Source organism: Siphateles boraxobius, unplaced genomic scaffold (assembly GCF_051911475.1).
Source record: "Siphateles boraxobius isolate OS27281-9 unplaced genomic scaffold, OSU_SipBor_1 130, whole genome shotgun sequence".
In the NCBI taxonomy this organism is placed as follows: domain Eukaryota; kingdom Metazoa; phylum Chordata; class Actinopteri; order Cypriniformes; family Leuciscidae; genus Siphateles; species Siphateles boraxobius.
This window is the reverse complement of record NW_027508734.1, coordinates 15,610,845-15,633,778: the sequence shown is the minus strand read 5'-3', so window position 1 is coordinate 15,633,778 and position 22,934 is coordinate 15,610,845. Positions and strand designations below refer to the sequence as shown.

Sequence of the window (22,934 nt, the reverse complement as noted above, 5' to 3'; positions counted from 1 at the left end):
AAGGAACTGAATACTAATCATGCAAAAGAGCACAACTGGAACAGGATTATAATTTTAACAGCAGTACACAGGGGAACTGTACAAGCAGAAACTGCTAATTGGTTCAACAGTTGAGGAATATTATCTAAAGATCAGTGAATCGTTTAGAACAATTCCCAATGGACTCCTCAACAGAGTGAACAACAGCCATTGCCCTTTTGCATTGACTAAAGATCAGCTTTGCCATCTCTACAGTAATTGTAAGATAAAGATACGGCTAAAGGTGCAAATTCCAGAGCAAAATAACCAAGTGTTGGAGCTGTTTTAGAGAATTAATAGATGAGTACACTGATAAAAATGGTGTGTTCAAGTCCTCCTGGGAAGTTTGTATTTACGAGTTGGGAAGTCATGTTTATGAAATGAGTCACTTTCGTTACAGCATAATGCCAATGGACCTACTCTTCATTAACTACACAAAAATATAGCAAGGTTTTTAACTCTATTTCTAGAAAATGAAGAACAAAGAATGTGCATCAGTAGTGTTTTGCTGTTTTATGTTTTTAATTAATTTAAGAAGCCACTGAAAACTTTATTACAATGCTATCATATTTTGTGCAGGCAATTAGCTTACTTTGTAAAAATAAAAAAAAATAAAAAGCCTGACAATGTCACTGCTAAATACCTACTGTGGTATTCCATCATGTTTCTCACTTTACAACTTTGTGGTGGAGTTCATGTGCGCTCGACTTGTATATGCGATCTTTCCAACATGACTTGAACACACCAAAAGTTGTTGTGAAATCTAAGGAGAAAATAGAGAAATAAACAGACTTCCAAATGGGAAAACAACAATATACACAGAAGCATGTTCCCCCCAAAGCAAACTAAATGATGGATTGACAGAAGTCATTCTGACAATAGGTTCCAAAAATATGCAGAAAGTTTTGTCATTGTATAATGCAAAGTTTGTTTTTAATTGTATTTATTTATTGAAAATTATTTATTGAAAAGAATAAGAAAGAAAATTTATTAAAAAAATATATTAAAATCAATTTTAAAAAAAACAACTCTGCAATATTGTGTACATCATGTATGTTACCATTACCCTATTCTTAGATATCCCTTTTAGCATCACTAAGTCCTCCCCCGCTAAATATTTTAAATACTGACAAATAAAACCCTCCCCATTTCATTGCAGGTAAAAATCCAAACAATCCATGTACCTGATAATTGCTTGTCATCATTTTGTAAAATTCAAATAAACATTGTTAAAAAAAAATAAAAAAGCTAAATTGCTCAGTCTACTCCATCTCCCTTAAGCCCAACTATCTTTTCTTTCTGGCTGGCTTTTGTCTCATCTGACCCGCCATCAGGTTCCGTCTTCCTCTATCATCTTCACACATTCCGTAAATACACAACTGCCCAAACCCCTGCTGTCTCCCTCTTAGGGCTAATATAAAATGACATGCTCTCATCAGTCAGAGAGGCTTTGGGTGAAAGCTGTGGAAAGTATATCCTGAGTGGATGCTAACACTTGTCTCTGCTCCCTTGAGATTACTCCTCACCAAGGGCGTAGGTTTAGGGGGGGACGATGGGTACTAGTCCCAATCAATATTTTGAGATGACAAATTTGTCCCCACCAATATTTAGCAAGCTCCTTTGAACTGGTAGTTTGATATTTGCGCTGCTATTTGGACCGATTCCAACGGCCAGGACGACGACAGTACAAGATACGCCGTAATTTGATTGGCGGCGGGTTATCTGACGGGCAGGCTACACGCGCGGGCCGGGACTACTTTTTGTGCTTGCACTCACTGGCAGCGAGCGGGTGGTGTGTGCGTGTGTGCGCGCGTGACGACGCCGATGGTAAGTTACCAGGGTTGTCTCTCTGCCTGCCATATACAAAGGCCAGAGTAAAACATTTTAATATTCCGTTTTTTGCCCCTTTTTGTACTTTGTAGATCAGCTATGTCACCCAAGAAGAAGAAAGGGGACATACGAAGCTTTTTCATAAAGCAGAGTGTAAGTAGGCAAAAATAACTAGCCACACAAATAACTAGCAGTAGCAGTGACTGACCAGGCTTTCAAATGCAGATTCTACTGTGGAAAATAGTATTAACTGGTGATCCTGGTTACCCAGGATATTGTTACAGTTAAACCTAGCTTCTGCAATCTTTCAAGATTAGGAGCATTAATTAGGGGTGTGCAGCACGGATAGACTCATAGAAGTTGCGCTATCATGATAGAATGCTACGAAGTCACTGAATGTTAATTAGCCTACCTTAACTTAGAATCTTGCAGTCATAAACAGTGGATCATCTGAGACATTTTTTGTTTCTACATTCTGTTTATGTAATGTATTTGTGAGTGTAGCCTACTTGCTAGACACATGTGCTGGAAAAACATGTTGGCAATGTTAAAAAGGCGAAAGTTAACACTGTTGGTTATTCAAATATAATGAATCATTACTTGATTGATAATATCCAAATAACAATATCTGGTAGGAGGGTTAAACTTGCTAGCCATAGGATAGACTACAAAATTAATTAACCATTTTGTATGCAGGAAAGACCGCATCAAACCACAACAGATTTACATTTATTCATTTAGCAGACACTTTTTATCCAAAGCGACTTACAATTGAGAACAATAGAAGCAGTAAACCTAGGATAACAATATGCAAGTTGTATGACCCTTCCCAGTTTAATCTAATGGACTTTTTTTTTTAAGAATAGAATGGGGGGAAGGGGGGGGGGGGGGGGGGGAATGGATGTCCCCACCAAAGCTGAGACCAAACCTACGCCCATGCTCCTCACACATGGGGACCTGCCGCTCACGGAAGCCAGCCGGACCCCTCCGGGCATGAGTTTACTGCTGCAGACTAATACCCCATCGAGTGAAGAAAAGATCTTGACAAAAGTAAGAGTGAGATCGGATGGAAAAAGAAAGAAGAGGAGTGATAAATAGCTATTTGCGCCTATAGGTATAATACTGCCATTATTAGATGGGAAAACTGACCCAGTTAGACCCATGGTATTACCAGCTCGGGGCAGATATTAATGTAAGCCTTCTCTCTCTCTCTCTCTCTCTCTCTCTCTCTCGCACGCACGCACGCACGCACGCACACACACACACGTTGGGTTTCCCTGTTTTATGTGGACATACATTCCATAGACCTAATGATTTTTATACTTAACAAACTGTACATTATATATCCCCTAACCCTAAATCTTCCATTCACAGAAAACGTTTGGTATTTTTACATTTTCAAAAAAACATCACTTAGTAATGATTTTAAAAGGTCAATGATTTCGGATATTGCACCCGTTCCCCCCTCCTTCTGGTGACGTATGCATGCTTTTTTTTTCTCCATGTCCTCGGCCTGCATTTTTTCTTTTTTTTACAAAAAAGGTCCATTCACTCCAATAATGATAAATGTAACGATAAACATAAAGTTCTAAGAATTGAAGAATAAAAAAGAATAGCAGAGTACGCACCACAACTATAACGAGAATGACAGAGAAACTATATTGTCGGAATCCCTTTCAAAACAATTTTTTCCAGCAAATGAACGATAAAAACATTGACAGCAAATCAGAATCCATCCTGCTTAAAAGAGCTACAGCATTTAATATGACAGACCACTTAACTGCAGTGCCTGTTTAAAAAAAACAACGATACCGTCTACTTCTGTGGATGCTAATATAGTTTTCGTTCTTGGCGTGAACGGGCCTTAATGCGTTACACTCAGATCAATTTCTTATAGCGCAGACTAAAATTAAATCCACATCTTTGCTCTCTTCGTCCATCTGATGCACTCACACTCACTTCTCTCTGAAACAGGAAATGATTACATTTTGACAACATGGATATGGAGGAAAATTGAAGTTAAAGGCATACAAAAAGGGAAAAATTAGGAGGAAAAGAAAAGGTTGAGCCTCTGTCTAGCAGACTGTCACCTTCTGAAGAAGATGGCTGCTTAAAAGCTTGACTGGAAAAAGCTTTCTAGCTTTTTTTTAGCACCTTTCTTGCATGTGACATTTTAGACAAATTTCACCCATGCTTACTAATAACTCATCCATCAATCAATATGCACTACAATTAACTGCTATTATCCGCTCAATGCACATTACAAACCTCAAAATTGTAGCATTTTGCAGTAACTAAGCTAAACAATGACATTTCATAGTCAATTCTTATATAATTGACCTTTCTAATCAGCCATCAGTAGTTTCGAATCACAGGTGCCATTCTTCAGAGCAGTATCTATCTATCTATCTATCTATCTATCTATCTATCTATCTATCTATCTATCTATCTATCTATCTATCTATCTATCTATCTATCTATCTATCTATCTATCTATCTATCTATCTATCTATCTATCTATCTATCTATGATTCTAACTAACACTGACTTTGAGCATTAAACCCTTGACCATGAGTACTGTTTGCTTTCAAAATGTGTAAAACTCAAAAACAGTGACATTTCTCATTGCCGTTTTCCTTTTTTAACTTTGTGGTGGTGTAACTTGCTCCTGCACTCAAGGGATACACATCAGTGTCATTAAGACAGGAAGCAGAAAGAAGCCTGGAAGAAGCAGAGTGCTGCATTAAAGAGCCTCTCTCTTTTGAGACTGAAAACAGTTTGAAACTGGAGAGGGCTGCGACTGAGAAAATCTCAGTAAATAAAACCTTCACACTGCGAGTGTTTAAGCCGCTGCTCTCAAACAGACAGTGAATAGAAGCACACTGGCATGCTCACAGCGGATAAATACATTTGATGAGGCAGTCACATGCACACATACTCCCGCACACAATGCTACAGCATCTGCTGACGAGCGAGTTCCAGCGTTTGGAAAGCGTCAGCAGGTTTTTGCGCGGTCGACATGGGTTCAGTAATAGTCTTCTCAGCTGAATGGAGGGATTGCAATGCATTTATTTAATCATCAATACAGTACCTCAGGACAACTTAAGCACTATATTGACATGCACTTGTTTATTTAGATGGTCTAACAGAAAGTAAATTGTTGGCAGTAGCTGCTTACAAATAATAAGATAAACAGAGCTAAGAAACATACTAGGGCAAATCAAGTTGATTTAAATAACTGGATTTTAAAGAGACAAATAAATAGGCCTGTCTATTCAGATACCAACCATGTGAGTGTGCATTGATTTATCTGCATTGCTAATTGACAAATGTGCATCAAATTGTATACAAATTAGTTCATATTCTTGTAAAGTTTATCAGGTAATATGTGTATATGGGTGTGATCATGCAGAAAGGTGTTGAAGATTATTGTTGTAACAGTGCATGCATACTTGTGAGATATGTGTGAGAGAGTGATGATGTAATAGCTTACCCACAATGCTGCGCAGAGAAGATGAATGGGGGAGTGAGAGTGAAGGGGATTGGTGGGAGCTCCTATCAATGAATAGAGATTGCCGGCCCATGCTCAACCAATGTTGAGACTTATTGTAATTCTGGTCAGGACTACTTATTCATAAGACTGTCAGGGAAAACGCAATGAAAACAGCATTCCTTTAAATAGTTCAGTGCCCTCCCTTCTCACTGTCTCTCTATTTTCAGCACACAAACAAATGCCACCTGCAATGTATTGTTTGTCTGATCCTGTACAGTTCCTTGTCCATTTTTTCTTTTGCACGTTGTGACTAACTGGTTGTTGTGAGGTATAAGAATAGCCCCAAGTGTCACAGTAAGTAGTAAAACCAGTATGCCATTTACAGCTCAAAAACTAATTCTCATAACCGTCTGCCAATATTTGCTATCAGATGCACACTTCAAGGAAATGCGACTTTCTAAAAATAAACAGCCTTGTAAAGACATCTTTTGTTGGAGTATTTGAAAGTGTCCTCATAATGGGAGACGCACGCGCCATGGAACACTCATCCTTATCACTACAATCCGTCTTAAAACAAAGACAGCAACTAAATTAGATATCTGAATCGAGATGTTACATAATCATCACGCTTCAAAATATATAGCCTACTTTTAGAATTTTTCGGGTGCCAATATGTTGCGTAAAATCCCGCAAACACACATAAACGTCATAAAAGGTAGATAACAATATAGACCCGCACAAAGTATAGATTTTGTAACTTAAAACAAATGACAGTGGTGCTTTGCCTTTGTGTGATCTGGACAGTTTGGTGTGGTCGGTAATCTTGGAGAAAAAAGGAGAAAGAATTGAGTTGCTTTGCGCAAAGCGGCAGCAGTTGATTGTCGGAGACAATGGTCCGGTACTGGGGGAATGACACAGACTGAGACGCGCTTGTATCTTGTCCTTATAGTGGTATTCGTGTTGTTGTCTGAACGTGTTTTATTATTAATATTCCGTCCACAGCATCTCTGATTCACAGACTCGATCATGACTGTTGTGAGGACTCTTGACGTCAGAGGGGAGAATCATCGCTCGAGGTCCAATGGGGGGAATATCAAGCGAGGCAGAGCTATCGTCCTACCAACAGAATTAGCCATGTTAACTGACGGGCACCTCGCTTTTCCACAGGACTTAACCCGCGAAAGATTTACGGTTTTACTCAACTACGTGAAACAAACCGCATTTTAATTATTCTTTTATGTTGTTCTCCGTCTCTTTCTGGGTCCTCTATCTCCTCTCTCATCTCCATCTCCTCTCGTATGACAGGCACGGACTGCGCGCGAGCTCGGGGGAGAAAAAGGCATTGCAGCTTCATGGCACTGAGGTACCGTATGCTGATGCACATTTGTGCTTTCTTTTGTATGAATATGTCTTAGTTAAACGTGTCATTGAATTGCAATAATTGGTTTTCAACCGACACCAGTGTATTTAAATAAATTGCCGGAGGCTTGACCTTTCCGAGTCCTTTGCAGTCTTTCTTGGTCAGTTTATAGATAGCCAGGTCGGTGAGGTGGAAATTTATGAATGAACGAGTTCAAATGTGCCTGCGTCTATGGCGTCAGGAAAAAGCGCATCATTGTGGATTCTGGAAGCATACACGAAGCCTTCATAAGAGACCCGTGCACTGAGGTGGCGCGTCTTATTTTTAGACAATTACTAAAAATAGAAACAAAGTGAAGTGCGTGCGTTTTGTCGGGACTGCTTGATTAATAAACCTTCCCCAATGAAATGCACATGCAGCAGTAAACTAAGCGACATATTGCATATTTACAGCTCGTCCGGATGCAATTTAATACATTGTTTTGGTGGTTCAAAATGTGATAATTGCGCCTCCCAAGTGCTCAACGACTATTTAATTTCTAATTAACCACAAATCAACACTTTGCCAGAAATAATTATAAAATCCGAAAATTCTAGCTAATGACAAATTTTGTAAACGCATATCATACTCAGCCTAGTTATTTTATTGACTGCCCTAAGAACAAGAGACTGTGTCATCAGGTTCAGAGGCTTCAGGCATATTTCTTTTGACATATATCCTATTCTCATTACCTTTCCACTGACATAAACATTCTCTCTTATCTTCACTACCGCACCCCTCTCTCTCTTTCACCCCCCCCCCCCACACCCACCATCAGCTATGATTCACTCTCTTGCAGCAGCAATGAGCAACCAACTTCAAAACACCTCTTCCCTCTCCACGGCGGGCACGTGGAATCTCCTGGATGTGCGGAACTCATCACCGGTGCGGACAGCAGAGCTGAGGCCTCTTCCCGTTAGCCCGTGGGACATTGCACTGTGTGTGACAGGCACGCTCATCTCCTGCGAGAATGCAATCGTGATTGCCATCCTCTTCTACACGCCCACCTTGAGAGCCCCCATGTTCATTCTGATAGGGAGCCTCGCGTTCGCGGACCTGCTTGCAGGACTTGGCCTCATTCTTAACTTCGTTTTCATCTATATGCTGAACAAAGAGTTTGCGACTCTGATCTCTGTCGGCTTGCTGATCGCCGCCTTCTCCGCATCAGTGCTCAACATCCTGGCCATCACAGTGGATCGCTACTTGTCCCTGTACAACGCTCTGACCTACCACACAGAGCGCACGGTAACATTCACGTATGTCGTGGTGGTTCTCATCTGGCTGGTGTGCATCATCCTGGGCCTAATGCCAGTGCTCGGCTGGAACTGCCTCCGAGACGAGGCCAGCTGCAGTATCTGCCGGCCGGTCACCAAGAACAATGCTGTGGTGCTCGCTGTGACGTTTTTGCTGGTGTTTGCCCTCATAATGCAGCTTTACCTACAGATCTGTAAGATTGCCTTCCGCCATGCACAGCAAATCGCTGTTCAGCACCAGTTCATGGCCATTTCCACCACAAAAGGTGTATCCACGCTCTCCGTCATCCTCTGCACCTTTGCCGCATGTTGGATGCCCTTCGCTATGTATTCGATCGTGGCAGACTCCAGCTACCCAATGATCTACACATATGCAACAGTGCTGCCGGCGACATGCAACTCGGTCATAAACCCAATCATATACGCTTACAGAAATCCGGACATCCAGAAATCCCTGTGGCTAGCCTGCTGCGGATGCGTGCCGTCCAACTTCTCCTTGCGGCCAAGGACATCGAGCGATGTATAGGTCGGACTACCTATGCGTTGTGTCTATCTCATATAATTGGTTTGTACCGTGTCAGTGTTAATGATATGATGTTTTCCCTTGATGGGATCCCAGTCAAACGTTGCGGGTTGGGCAGTAGCTGTTGAGATCCAAGATGTCAACCTGCAAATGTATAATTTGCATATTTCTTTAATGCATAGTACACCTCGTTGCACAAAATATCAAATTGTAGACATAATCTGAGATATGTCGTACAGGCCCAGTGACAAATATCAATATACTATACATCTAAAAAACACCATTAATAGTAAAAATCGACCTGATTTGTGTGAAGAAAGCTGTAAACAGCTTTCGTTTACACGTTCATGCTATGGGAGTGCTTTCAGAACCAAGGACAGTGGCAGAGACAATGAGGCTATTCCCTTGCAAACCTGCCTCTAACACTTATATCCGTGTTCACTTAAAAATGTATGAATGACAAAGAAAACACAGTCCCGCGAGTGAAAATTATACCGCTTCTGGCATCTATCGCTTTACAGCCAGATTTATCAAATCACTATTTTTAAAATCATCTCACCAACTGAAATTATGATGCAAGAAAAAAAAAAAACATGACCTCTTTTTATTTGTTACTACACGTCATTCTGCAGAGAAACTTCATATCATAAATCTAATATTTAAAAAAGAAAAGTCAGTTTGTTTAGACATACTGAATTTGTTTGTTACGTCCCTAATGACAACAAAATATCTGCTGCCACAAAGTTGTGAAGCAAATCATATTTTCACATTTTCACACATTTTAGGTCTCTGGAATCTATCGAGCAAACGTTTTGGTTTTGGTGCATAACGGCGGGTTAATGAAAGTTTAAGCGCCAAATGAGGTGTCAGCCACAATGCTGTAAATTCGATGCAGAAAACATCTTCTTAAAGCAATTCTGCAAAAGACCAACTGGGGCAGGAATGCTTAAATGAGACAAAAGATTTGGGTCTTTACAGCAAAATGATTCCAGCAATTATCAGATATAACTGAGTGTGTAGAGTGCATAATTACTCAGTCAGATCAGAGATCAGTGTTAGGGGCGGGCTTGTGTGTAAATAGATCTACATGGAGGCCTATTAAAAGACCAGATAACCAGGCCAAAAAAGATCTTGAAATGGCATGTGAGATTTGAAAAACACATTACTGAATCTGCCAAATTGGATTTAAATTATGCTGTACAACCAAAAACACACAAGAAACTCAAAAGACAAAACCGAGAAACACTATGACTCTCAAAATGGCGCAAATGAAACCACTAACAGCTAAAGGATTAATTGTAATATTTTATATGTACCGTGAGGTACAAATGTATATTTGTGGAGCTTGAAATATGACCATAACAAAGCCTTGTGTTTTCTAGGGGGGAATGAATGTCAAAGCTGTTCTTTGACGACCCCTCAATTGCAGCAAAGAATCTTAATTTAGGCCTTACCATTTCTCTTCTGCAATAATGAATCAGCATGTACCGTTCATCGACAGAGCTACAATCACAATGAGGCCATCAACAGAGCTAATTTTACTTCCTGACTTGAACATGATAAAAAGATTCTGAGAATAGGTTAGTGAGACCAGAGTGTTTCAGCTCTTAAAATCAAATGTACTGTTTTCTAGGATGAGCTTTCACATTGTAGAACAAGTATTTAAAGTTGGCCTTGAGAGCCCATCCAGATGTCCTCTGACTAACCTCAATACTCTTAGTGACCTGTACAAAACCTGATGGACTTCTACATGGAGTTATTTCACAGTCTGGACACTGTGGAACAATTCTCCAGTCTATTTTTTTTGTGCGATTATGTGATACGCCTGATTGTTTGTGTGTCTGTGTGCGAGAGCGAGCGGACCATTTGTTTATATACCACTCACTTATGTCAGGAGTGGGGTTCAGTGACCTGTCACACTGTGCCCACTTATAAAAAATAACCCACCCCTCATAATACACAACACCAGGCAAATATCAATGTTTTTCAGAAAATCTCTATCGTTATGTAATGTATCTCCACTACAATGTACTCAATTGGATGCCATAGATTCAGTTTGTACAGGGGTGCAGCGGTTATTTTTCTTATGCAATGCTGTATGAAAACGTATATTTTTATACACATCAGGGCATGAGTTTTATGATGTCGTTTTGGTGTGGGTGTATATGTGCGTGTGTTCAGTACCTGTATTCTTATCAATGGTTTCCTAAAAAAAGCAAAAACAAAAAACTAAACAAAAACAAACACATGAGACAAAAAGAGTGTTGACAAGGCAGAAAGTGCCATAATTTCACTTACTAGTGTCTTACTGAGTTAATGCATTAATCAGATCAGTAAAAACAAGGATTATGATTTGTAACATCACCTGACTATGTCAACAGTCACAGTGCCATTCACCTTCAAACCTGCAGTGGTCCAAATACAGCTTTGTGCCCAGACTATAGGCAGCTTGACTACTGAAGACAGACAAGATATAGTTTGTTTAGTAGCGGACAGTTTTAATTAGGGATGCACGATATATCGGCCACCATATCGGTATCGGCCGAAATATGTTCATTTTTAATGATATCGATTTTTTAAAGTGATAAATAATGGATTATTTTCTTCAGCTGATACTTTAGATGTTCGCACTGTTCGCCATGATGGTTTTGAATTGCTCGAAATATGATTGGAATCACTTCAAAAGAGGAAGATACAGTTTAGTGCAAAATGTGCTGTCATATAGGCTACATAAATATATAATGAGAACATTATAATTGTGTGATTGGGACATGGCTTTTAATGGTGAGACTTTTGTTTTTGTAAGCAGGCTCTCAAAAAGTATAAAAATTTAGATTTATCAGCCAATATATCGGTTATCGGCCTTAAAATACAGTCAAACCAAAAATTATTCAGACACCAGATATATATTTTTTTTACTAGTGTGTGCAGGACACTATAGTTCATTTATGTAAGAGAGGATAGCAGAATATAGTAAACTGTGATATATTATACCCAAATATTCCTCATACAGTGGACTACCAGTAAAATAGTATAACAATTCGGGACCAAACATTATTCAGACACTTTGACCTGACCATGTTTTGCTCAAGTGTTTTTTCTTTAATTGCTAATGCGAACTTTTTACATCACAGATGGTAAATTGGTATTATCTAAGTGTGTACTTAAATTTAACAGCTGACAGCCATTCAACCTAATTAATTTTAATTTAGAGACAAGTCTAACACAAGGATGGACAAAACCAGTGAAATATCAACTGATTTGATAACTCTGAGTTCTTGTTATATTTTATCTCCATTTCCTAAACTATAGCGAATAAACTGTGATAATGTGAAAAATGTTGAAGGAGTGGCTTAAGAAAATTTTGGTTTGACTGTATATATAATTATCGGTACCGGCCAAAATGTTAATATCGGTGCATCCCTAGTTTTAACAGTAGGGTCTAAAAGCTATAAAATATACCAGGTGGTGAACATTTTCAACGCCAAGGGAACAGCTGCATCCCACCCTCTCTCTCGGACACTGGAGCCCAGTAAGGCTACCGGCAATGCAGTCCTCTCTTTAGCGTTCTGTTGGACTGGGACAGCCCTTTAGTGTGCCAGACTACAGACAGATGGTCCACCCCCAGCCTCATGCTCAAAAGTGACCTATCCAATTACTAACAACACAGATATCATCACAGAATTGAAGTTTGTCAGGCAGCCAGCCATCTAGAATTTCACATATCTTCAGTCAGTAGTGGATAAAATATAAGATGACTGCATTCCTAGCTACAGCACAGGCAATGGGGGCTTAGTTTTAGAGTTATAGAGAGAGAAAGAAGAAAAATTTAGAGTGAGACTAGCTTACCTTAGTCCTTTGTCATGACGTCACTGCTGGCGTACATAAACGCAGAGAGGTCGTCTGAATGACGGCACCTAACCGCATGGAAGCTCTATTACCACTAAATCTAGCCCTGCTAAAAATAACCTTGAAGAGCATGAAATGTTACATTTATCTAGGGTACTTGAAATCCGTTTTCTGGGCCATTAAGCAGAGCTCTGTGTTTCCCATCAACAGCAACATTAGAGTGAGAAGGCGCCTTCCTAAAATAAAGAGGATAGAGACAGTAAGCCTTTAGAAGAGCCTCTGGGGTTATGTAACCACTGCACCCAAATTGTAGCCCGTTCTCCAAAATCCAAATCTCTTGTTACTGATGAAGTCTCACTTTGATCCACAGTCACTTTTGTACTCATTTATAGAGCTAAAGGAAAAGTCTTGTGTAGGTAAACTGTCAGCACAATTATGTGGCCCTTATTAGCAAACGGTCAGAGATGTGGATGGGTGCTCTGATACTGTGATGTAATTGTTGTTGATCATTTTCTTGCTTTGTTTGTTTCTATTTGTATTGTGAACTGAAATCTGACAAATACGATGCACTTTATGAAAGGAACATGCTACACATTGCAATGTAAGTGTGGAATGTAATCCTTCCTATAAATGATTTATTTTTTATTACTGTAAATATGACAATATCGAGACAAAAAGAGAGTGGGTAAAGGAAAAAAAACAAAACGAGGAGAATACTTTGTCAAATAAAATTCAGCAAACTCAATCACGGCCTATGGTTGTTTGGTGTCTTTATCATCTGTGTGTGTGTTTGAGGGGGAAGGACAGACTCACACCGGTACGGGTTATCGTTTGAAGGCGGCTCAGCTTTAAAAGGGTTGCGTATGAATTATTGAGCCGTTCCGTTTTACGTAACACTGTCAGGATCACGGTGAGTGTGGGATCTGAACACCAGAGATCTTGCTGAGCCCACGCTGTGAGGTGATGGACAATTCGCGCCTTTTTGAAGGGGCGATCAACGTGGAAGCGCCTGCTGTAGAAAATGTAGGCTGCCTATTACAGTTTCAGCAAAATTTAGTTACTAGTTAACTACACTACTATAAAGCCATAATGGATTATTTGGTGATCTCAAAACAGTTTAAGATTTAAGACTTATTTTTATATATATATGCTCAGTTACATTACTGGGTTACTCCCTTACTTACGTTCCGGGCCTAATTATGAGCCAAATATTAATGTTTAAATTTGTACTCTGTACTCTAAACGCAGCAATATTTTATAATCTAACAGTGAATAGTAATACTACTTCCAATGACAACATCCAATTAATTATACATAGGCGGCAGGCCTATTGATTTGCTGTAAGATAGGCTACTAGCATAAATAGTAGCCTGATACATTTACTGAAATTCAATATTGACACCAAATGTGTTGAAGCAAATAAAGTTAAAAGGTGAATATAACAAGAATAACTTTAAATGGAAAACAGTGTAAGATCAATAAAAACCGATGATGATGAAAGTAAATTAGGTTCCCTTAAATGCTACAATACAATATCTAATATCACATCCTTAGCAAAACAGTAATTATAACTATTATAAAATGTAGCTTTAAATATACAGGTTAAAAAAACACACATTAGTGTGAGATAGAGCATTGTGTACAACAAATCAAATTTTATGCGATTTGGGTGCCACGAAATGACAAAAACTCTTTAAAAACACTAGAGAAATTTGATGTCCTATATGTGGAAGCTGAAACTGAAAACAAACGCTTGCTGGGGTAAAAATTCGTTTCCTTCAGCAGCAATGTAAACTCTTGCCTGTTATTTCACACATAGCCTACATGCACACAACGGGGAGAAAGAAAGGGTGCGTGGACTGTGGTTAATGGAGTTCACCTGTATATTAAACACAAAGAAAACATTGACATTGATGTACCGACACGATGAACTCACCCTCGATTGAATGGTAGACTAAGTGAGAAATTGCGCATCCTGCTGGTAATTTGGATGAATCACAACTTAAGCGAGAAGAGGCATGACAGTAAGGTTTACCCACATATAACCTGCCTACTCACTCGCTCACGAACCAACACACGATGAAAAGCAGGGATGAGTCACCGGGCGCGCGCGCCCACGCATGCGGACAAAAACGGAGAGGTGACAGTATCACCGCCTCAACAGCACTGAGTCACACTATAGCACTGCTGAGACAGTCACCTCGAGAACCCTCCACGACACAAACATACGCCAGTCGCCACATAATATATCCTCAGTTTATTATCAGTTATTACACGTTTAAATAACTTTAAATAAGACAATAAAGAAAATATTTTTAGAGTCACCAAACAAAACAACACTCTTGATTGTGAGCTAGTTAATCTAGCTTATGACAACAAGCTCATCTGCTACTGTTTGCCCCATAATTGCCTTTAAATCATAGTGAGCCTTATTTATGATCTCGTTCTCCATTAGACACATACAGTACAAACAATTTAAACAGGAAAGATGACCGTAAACCGTTTTCGGACAATAACTCACTATTTCCTACGATGACCAGAGGGATAGGACATCTTCGGTTCTAGTTTTGTCCTGGCCACGGCACACATACTCTATATTTATTTATGCATACATATATATGTAGGCTATACATATTATATAAACACAAACTTTTATGTTAGTTGCGATTAATCTATTTGACTGTGCTTAAAAAATATAGGCCTACAAGAAAACATTTTTATCTGTCCCACCCCACACCCACAGCCGTTTAAATCTATTCACAGATTGTGTCTGTTTAATAGTGTTATATTATCATTACTATTATCATTACCCTAGCCTATAACCGAAATAAAATGAATAGCCTCAAAGTCACATGAAGTGAAAAATTCCTGTAGCCTAAGTGTGACCATACAGAAATAGTCATATAAAATCAAAGCTGCATTGGCACAACTGTCTGGAATTTACGGTGTTTACAAAACATAGGCTATATATGGTACTGGCCTATTAGATAACACAGAACGTTAATTGGGTAATGAGATCAAGCAAAAAATGTAATCTATACAAATAAGCTATTAAACAAAAATAAAACAGCCTACATATCAGTGAATGGCTTTGAAAGACAATGGGATGAATTAATGTTTCTTTTTGTAGCTGAAAATTAATTTTTTCTAATAATAACAAATTATTCAAACATTTTAAATGAAAACAGATGCTCATTTATCGTCAAATACTGATGTATGCAATTCCTTTAACATAAGAAATGTATGTTGTAAAAATATGTTGTTCCCTCAACATAGGAACTCGAGGCCACTACTTCACATCGTGTGGCCACAACACAAGTATGACGTTACCTCGACAAAATTATTTCGCATACATCATCACGTTCCAAAGCCAAGTGAGCCCCCAAACATGTCCCCTCCCGGCCACAATCATTTCCTCCATCCCTAAAAACATTTTCCAGCAAACAGGCTCATTTACTCTAAAAACTCAATGTGTCAGCTACAAATAGCTGAAGAAGAAAATGAGGACAGAGAAACAAACTGGAGAGATGCGTCACAGATTCACACAATTGATCAGTCCCGCTGGAAGTCACGATTGTGACGGAGACACATCAGACCTTCCTCAAAGTTTGGTTCAGGTGAACAAGATCCTCAGTTCTCTGCCAATTTACGAGAAAGAGAAAGCATAATTGGAAAATGATAGGGATAAATTGAAGGATACAATCCATAAATCAATAGAGACAGAGTTTAAGGAAAGGACGGACATACAGTGAGATTAAGAGTAATGGTTGTGTAATACAAGAAAAGGTACTTGATGCTTGCTTTATTTTCGCTCACACACTTTGGCAAATGAATGTCCTTTTCTAGTAGTAGATTGTGATTACTGCATGATTAAAACAATAAATAAAAAATCTGTAGATATTGATGGAGTGGATATCCATTTCAGCATCCACACCAATAGTTTTAATTTATTCATATTATAGTATACATGTAAATAAATAAGAAAAGTAAATAAATGCCCGGAGATTTGAACGTGACTATGGGGGAAACCGATTGAATGTTTTAGATATTATTCGCACTATAAGACACAAAAAAGGAGATTTTTTATTAATCCCAATTGTTATTTCCTGAAAATCAACAAAGAAAAAAGTCCAGGCTTTCTATGATCACAGGATAGTTAAAAATACTGTATGAAGACAAAACAATAAACAAATCATTACATCACAAAAAACTATTGCTTTGAGCTTAGTACATGCATTACATTTATTTATAAATAGATTGAAATGGAAATATTAAATGGAAACAAACCACACTGAGGAATGTTTTAAGAAGCACTTTAATGGCAGTTCATACGTGCATGCAGCATTTGCTTACATTATATTATTTTTTTGATACATAGATTCTCATACTGTTTATTATCTATATAAATCAAAGTTCTGCCATTTTAACAAAGTTCTATACATCACATTGTTTAAAACACAAAGGACTTCATTCTTTACATACAAAACACAGGCTAAATACACAGCTCACGATAGCTGTTAAATTGGGAGAGTTTAAACTCGAAGCCTCCCTATTTGTGCAGTAAATGACACATTTAAGCAAATAAATAAAAAATAAAAGCTGAAATACTGAAGTGCTCTTATTCTGTACAAATTAGCATATTTAACATTTTAAATGCCCTAGAGGGCAAGATGATTCCTAATTAAAAAACTAGCAAACAAAACTAAAATTAAATAATGACCCCAAACCAGCTGTTGATCAATTACACAGAAAACACTGTTCATTTCTATTTGTGTTTGTTACAAGCACAGCTGTCTTCGTTGTTGTGTGCTCAATTATGGTGTGCCTGTTGCCTTGGTAACAATGCAGCGACATCTACTGTGGCTATAGGGAGATGACTGACAAGTGAATGGTTTGATCCTTTAGGGAACAGATGGGCATGAACTGTATCCATTTGAAAAGACACAGAAAACGGATTTCTTTTTCCATCCTTGAAAAGACAGGGTGGAAGAAACAAGGAGAGAGTTTGAACTGACACCGTTAAAGATACAACCCATAACTACTAACACAGCACCACTTGAACCTCAAAACAAAGTATTAAAGTTTTGTTTTAATGAGCTTGTAGATTAATAAAAGCCCAGTTCTGTTGTCTAAAGTTATTTGTAGTTGCACTACCAGTAACTGCCTACAAGTAGCAGCAATCACAATTTGTGATTTTAATGTATTGGTGGATTCAGAATGCACCAATGTACTATCAAAGTCCTTTAAAAGCCTGACTTGTAGTCAAGAAGAAAGCAAATAAAACCCTAAAACTCATTCCAATCCATCCAAATGGGCTCAATTATTTAATTAAATTTGGGGAAATAGCAATCAACAATAGAGTACGTAAAACATCATCACTAAGCTTCCCGCCATCCCTTAGTTACAGAAAATATGTTATATTCCCAGCAGAATATGATTATATCTTACATACACGGCCTTGATACAATTTTCTGATTCAGATTGTCCATCCATACTGTTCAATTAGCTTGGATGTAAACATGAATAACTTTTATACATTTTAATTAACAAACAAAAAATCCTCACTAAACTTCTACGGTGTATTTGTGCTCTATTAGAGCGAATCGCTCAAGAATATTGCTATTTAGACTTTCAACTGGTTTGTTCTCTGCTTGATACTTGGTCAACATCCATTCAAGAGGTCAAAATGCAGTTGTTTCTTTGGGCTTGAACATGAAAATGTTTACTTCATTTAGTATATAGCCTCAAATATATTTCTGACCATTTCCTGTAGGGCTGTGAAAAGATTAATCGCATCCAAAAAATAGTTTGTGTTTATATAATATATGTGTGTGTGTACTGTGTATAATTATTTTGTATATATAAATACACACACATGAATGTATATATTTAAGAAAAATGTGTTATTTATATATAAAATATTTATATATTATATATTATATATATATACTTTTATTTCGGATGCGATTAATCGTTTCACAGCCCTAGGTCCTTCAAGCTAAAGTTAACATTGCATGATCATCCAGCTGGCTGTTCTAATAATGATGAGGTCATTTTCTAAGTGTAGAGAGCGAGAGAAAGAGTGCAGGAGAGAGGACAGATGGTAGGACCACCACACTCAGAGTAAGTGATGAATAGTCTCAGGCGGAGGACTCAAGCACACTGCGTTGATTAGCTGATCTCGAACAAATCTCGAAGTCAAAACTCTCATTCAATTTCACCGTCAAGGCTTTAATTTAAGATGTACAATCTAAAAAGTTTCTGGTTTTGTCTCTTTGAGACTTTGTAGTTACGCAGCCCTTCTTTTAAAACACAGGAGCCATGTTATATTAGTGCAGACAGACATCGACATGCTACATTAGATGTGATAATTCTGTTCTCTGAAACCTACACTAATGCTTACTTCTTTTTTTATTTTTTTATTCCTCTATTGTTGTTTTTCCTGTCTCAGTCCGACCACTCGTTTTCATCCAGCTCAGAGTCTTCGTCAGATTCGCTGTACTCCACGGCGATGCGACGCGATAAAATAGTGGCCACGTCGTTTCCAATTGGCTCCTTCTTCGCTTCCTGCTCCCGCTGTTCCTGCACCTTACGCAGCTGGATCCCTATAAGACAAAAATGGAAAAGGGAGGACCAGAGAAGATACCTGAACATTAATTCATATAACTAAAAGGGTGAACCTCTCAAGAACTGTTAAGAAATGTGGCTTTGAATGGGGAAACATCAAATCCTCCAAAGCTGTTCACCAAGCTTGCAATTAAATTTCATTTTTGAAATCACCAATGAAATCTAACATCAACTGTCTCATACATTTAGTCTCTAAACACTGAAATAATGACAAAAAACTGCATTCTTCAGGCTGGACCAACCAATGCGCATTATATACCAACCGGAGCTTCTAAAGGCATCTGCAGTGGTGCAATGACTTTACCAATTGGCGATTTGCTCTTTTATTTAGAAGGCGGGACTTATTCCAACATAATGGATATTTCTCCTATTCACAGTAATATGAGTGCAGTAATATTAGTGTCTTTGTAAATCTCAAGTATTTGAAATTTCACCCTAAAATAATAATAATAATAATAAAAGATTAATTATTTTTTTGCATGTATTAAATCAAAAACAGTAATATTGTGAAATATTATTACAATTTAAAATATTTTAAATTTTAGAATTGTAATTTATTCCTATCATACAACCCTGATTTCAGCAGTCATTACTTATAACATTACTTGTAACATTATAATCATCTTTATTTTGTCACTTTTGATCAATTTAATGCATCCTTGCTAAAATAAAACTATTAATTTCTTTTAAAAAACAAAACCATATGTACTGTCCCTAAATCCTGGAATGGTATAATATAATATTATAATTATAAAGAATGTATATAATATTTAAAAAACATGAAGAGTTTTAACGTTGTGACATTATTTTCACGGTGCTGCCAATTTTCACTATCGAAACAAGAAAAAAAAACAAGTAGATTGTAGTCCTCTGACTTCTTCACACCCAAAGCCCACTTTATGTGTGACCACTCACCTCGTCGGATGGCTGCCAGCAGGTCGCTGCGTGCATCGCTCATTGGGATGAGAGGTACCTGGCCCTTCCTTACAACTGGTGCTTCCACAGGGGCATTGGGCATGATGTGTAAGTGAGGGTGCGTGGGTGGCCCAGGTGGAGGTGGAGGGGGGGCTGCGGGGGGAGGATGGGTTGGGGAAGGAGTGTAAGAAGTAGGGAGGGCAGGAGTCGGAGGAGAGGGGTTGTAAGTCTGGGTAAGAGATGGCATGGCACTGGCCGGGGCAGAGGAGGGGCCAGTGGGACTGTCAAAGGCAGTCTGGGCGGAAGGAATGAGAGGTGGAGGTGGAGGAGGAGCAGGCGGAATGAAATACTCTCGATGCTGAGACTGCTGACCACTGAGATGCAAACAGAGACAGAAACTGTTCAGACAAACTACTTTACTCAAGAGATGAGCTTTAAGCTTGAAGCACACTACAAGATGGAAACTCATTGCTTTTTTATGTTATTAATTTGAGCATGTTTTTTTGGCTAATTCAAAAAAATAACCAAAAACCATCCCTCCATGTTATGCTGTAAAAATAAATAAATAAATAAAGCTCTTGCATCAGTATTGTTATTGTTAACTAAAACTGAAATTATAAAAAAAAAAAATTGTTTACTGGAATAAAGATGAGGGGGAAAAAGAAATTCACTGGAAAAAAATTGCCAACAAACTGAAACAAAAAAAAAATTAAGTTGAAGTACTAAAATGACTAAAACTGAAATAAAAAATAAATGAATACTAGATATAAATGTGAAAAACTCAAAAGCTAATAAAATAAAAATAAATAATATCCTAAATAATAAATAGTCTAAAATTAAAAAGAAAACAGTGCTTGGTCACAGACATGATGCTAGCTAAATTTTACACATAACTGAATATGTATTTTGTACATTATTCAGACTCTAAACAAAAATATGAATGAAATAGCATTTAGACCAGGGTTTTGCAACCCCTAGTGGTTCATATGAATGAACTGCAGGGGATTCATGAGAGAGTAAAAGAAATGCATAAAATAACTGTATAAAATCAAAAATGATGTATAATTAAAATGTTACGTTTCATGTAAATAATTTAGATCATAAGGGTTCCGCTTATAAAAAAATAAAAGTTAGGAAACTCTGTTTTAGACACTTTTTACACAGAAGATACTGTATTAAGAGAAGCCAAAGAATAACAGACCTGTAGTCTTTAGCCTGCAGGGGGCGTGGCCCGTTGAGAGCGGGGTCTGTAACTGGTTGTCCATGGGAGGTCTGAACCCTGCCAATGGTCTGTCTCCCAGGTGGAGCTGAAGAGGAAGGGGCCGGCCGGTAACCGCGGTCCAGGGACTGGGTCTGAACATGAGAGGGGGCCATGAGGTGCTCTTTGCCATCAGCAGCAGAGTAGGCACTGGTCACAGCCATCTGTTGAGCTGGGTGACTGGGGCTGCCTGGGTAAGAGTGCTCACCCATGTCTGAGGCAACCGACCTGATGACGGAAAAGAGACAGAGAGGGGGGAGGGACATGAAGTGAGAATCATTAAATACAATTTAAATGTTTTGGTTTCCAAACTTCAGCTCTATTGAAAGCATCTGTGTGGCATTCTGTTGTTTATTACCACAGATGAGTGACCCTGGATGACAAAACTTTATTTTATGGGTCTTATGGGTCATTTTCTTGAAATTGAGATTTATACATCACATGAAAGCTGAATAAATAAGCTTTCCATTGATGTTTGTTAGGATAGGACAATATTTGGCCAAGATGCAACTATTTGAAAATATGGAATCTGAGGGTGCAGAAAAATCGAAACATTGAGAAAATCGCCTTTAAAGTTGTCCATTTATGTTCACGATTGTGCTGCATTCACTCACAAAAATAAATGTTTTATACATTTACGGTAGGAACTTTACAAAATATCTTCATGGAACATGATCTTTACTTAATATCCTAATGATTTTTGGCATAAAAGAAAATTTGATAATTTTGACCCATACAATGTATTGTTGGCTATTCCCACAAATACCCGTGCTACTTAAGACTGGTTTCGTGATCCAGGGTCACAGATACTCATTTTGACTGTTGATTTTGCCCCTCAGTGGACTTCTAAAGTCTACGTCCAAGTCAAAGCACCATAATATATGTTAAAAGAGCCGAAACTATGCCACTATTTTTTTTTTTTAAGTCTCACCAAGGCTGCATTTATTTGATAAAAATACAGAAAAACAGTTATATTGGGGAAAATATTAATACGATTTAAAATAATCCGTTTTTTTTCAGTAAACATCATTCTTCCCTTTCTTCACACCAATAAAACAATGAACAACACAATTTATCTACAGCACATATCTACACATAGTACTAGAAAAAAAATAAACAAAACAACCCCCCCAAAGAAAACTGTATGTTGCCCATGCTCAGGAGTCTCTATAAATGCAAACAGATGTTGGGAGCTCAAAGTGCCAACAGATGGCAGTACTGAGTTATGCTGAACTGCAGCCCACTTTGATGATCATGTATTGATCAAAGAGTCAAAGTGAAAGAGACCATTAACCTGTTGTCCGGTGAGAGGGAGCCCTCAGAGGACATGCCATGGTACGGAGAAGGTGTGAAGCGGGGATCTGGCCGGAACTCCTTATCATACGCCATTACGTTCCACTCCTGTCTCCGATTTCGAGCCTTACGAACCTTTTTCACCTCACGACTGGGGTCCTCAACCTGCTTCTGCTGCTCCTGAGTGAATGTGTGAGCAAGAGAGACAGAGAAAGAGATCAAATGAGAGTGCGTGCGAAAGAAAGGCTTATGTTGCAGAAAGCCCAGGGTTTCATCACAAATCACATTTGGTGAAAGAGATTTAGATTGTCAAGCAAGCAAAGTAGTGTCCACATCTCTCACTGAAAATGCTGTGAAGAAAGTTTTCTACATAATTCAGGGAATGCATTAAACATACACACGCACTCAGTAGAAAAGCAAGTGAAGAGACCGTAGGGAAAGAAAGTGGATGCATAAACAGGAGTCAGCAGTGAGGG

General features: G+C 38.3%; 2 protein-coding genes across 6 annotated transcripts in view; one reads left to right on the top strand and one right to left on the bottom strand.

The window, feature by feature from the left end:
* The first annotated feature begins 6,224 nt into the window (after positions 1–6,224).
* On the top strand, positions 6,225–13,110 carry gpr185b (G protein-coupled receptor 185 b). The gene is made up of 2 exons (XM_077227266.1): positions 6,225–6,704; positions 7,519–13,110. Exon 2 carries the CDS (start codon positions 7,521–7,523, stop codon positions 8,517–8,519), a length of 999 nt encoding a protein of 332 aa, XP_077083381.1. The 5' UTR covers positions 6,225–6,704; positions 7,519–7,520; the 3' UTR covers positions 8,520–13,110.
* A 3,554-nt stretch (positions 13,111–16,664) lies between these two features.
* The window catches only part of LOC143737119 (actin-binding protein WASF3), a 34,198-nt gene continuing 27,928 nt past the window's right edge, over positions 16,665–22,934 (bottom strand). For 4 of the 5 annotated variants that reach the window (XM_077228088.1, XM_077228087.1, XM_077228084.1 and 1 more), the window contains 4 exons: positions 22,460–22,638; positions 21,109–21,393; positions 19,908–20,281; positions 16,665–18,970 (listed from right to left, as the gene is read on the bottom strand). In XM_077228088.1, coding sequence (XP_077084203.1) covers positions 18,813–18,970; positions 19,908–20,281; positions 21,109–21,393; positions 22,460–22,638 — 996 coding nt within the window. In that variant the 3' untranslated portion in view covers positions 16,665–18,812. The remainder of the gene's footprint in view (positions 18,971–19,907; positions 20,282–21,108; positions 21,394–22,459; positions 22,639–22,934) is intronic. The other variant, XM_077228085.1, reaches the window with a different exon arrangement.

Bases quoted from the DNA above. Each gene is read 5' to 3' on its own strand.
- gpr185b (XM_077227266.1), top strand. From the start codon at position 7,521: ATGATTCACTCTCTTGCAGCAGCAATGAGCAACCAACTTCAAAACACC.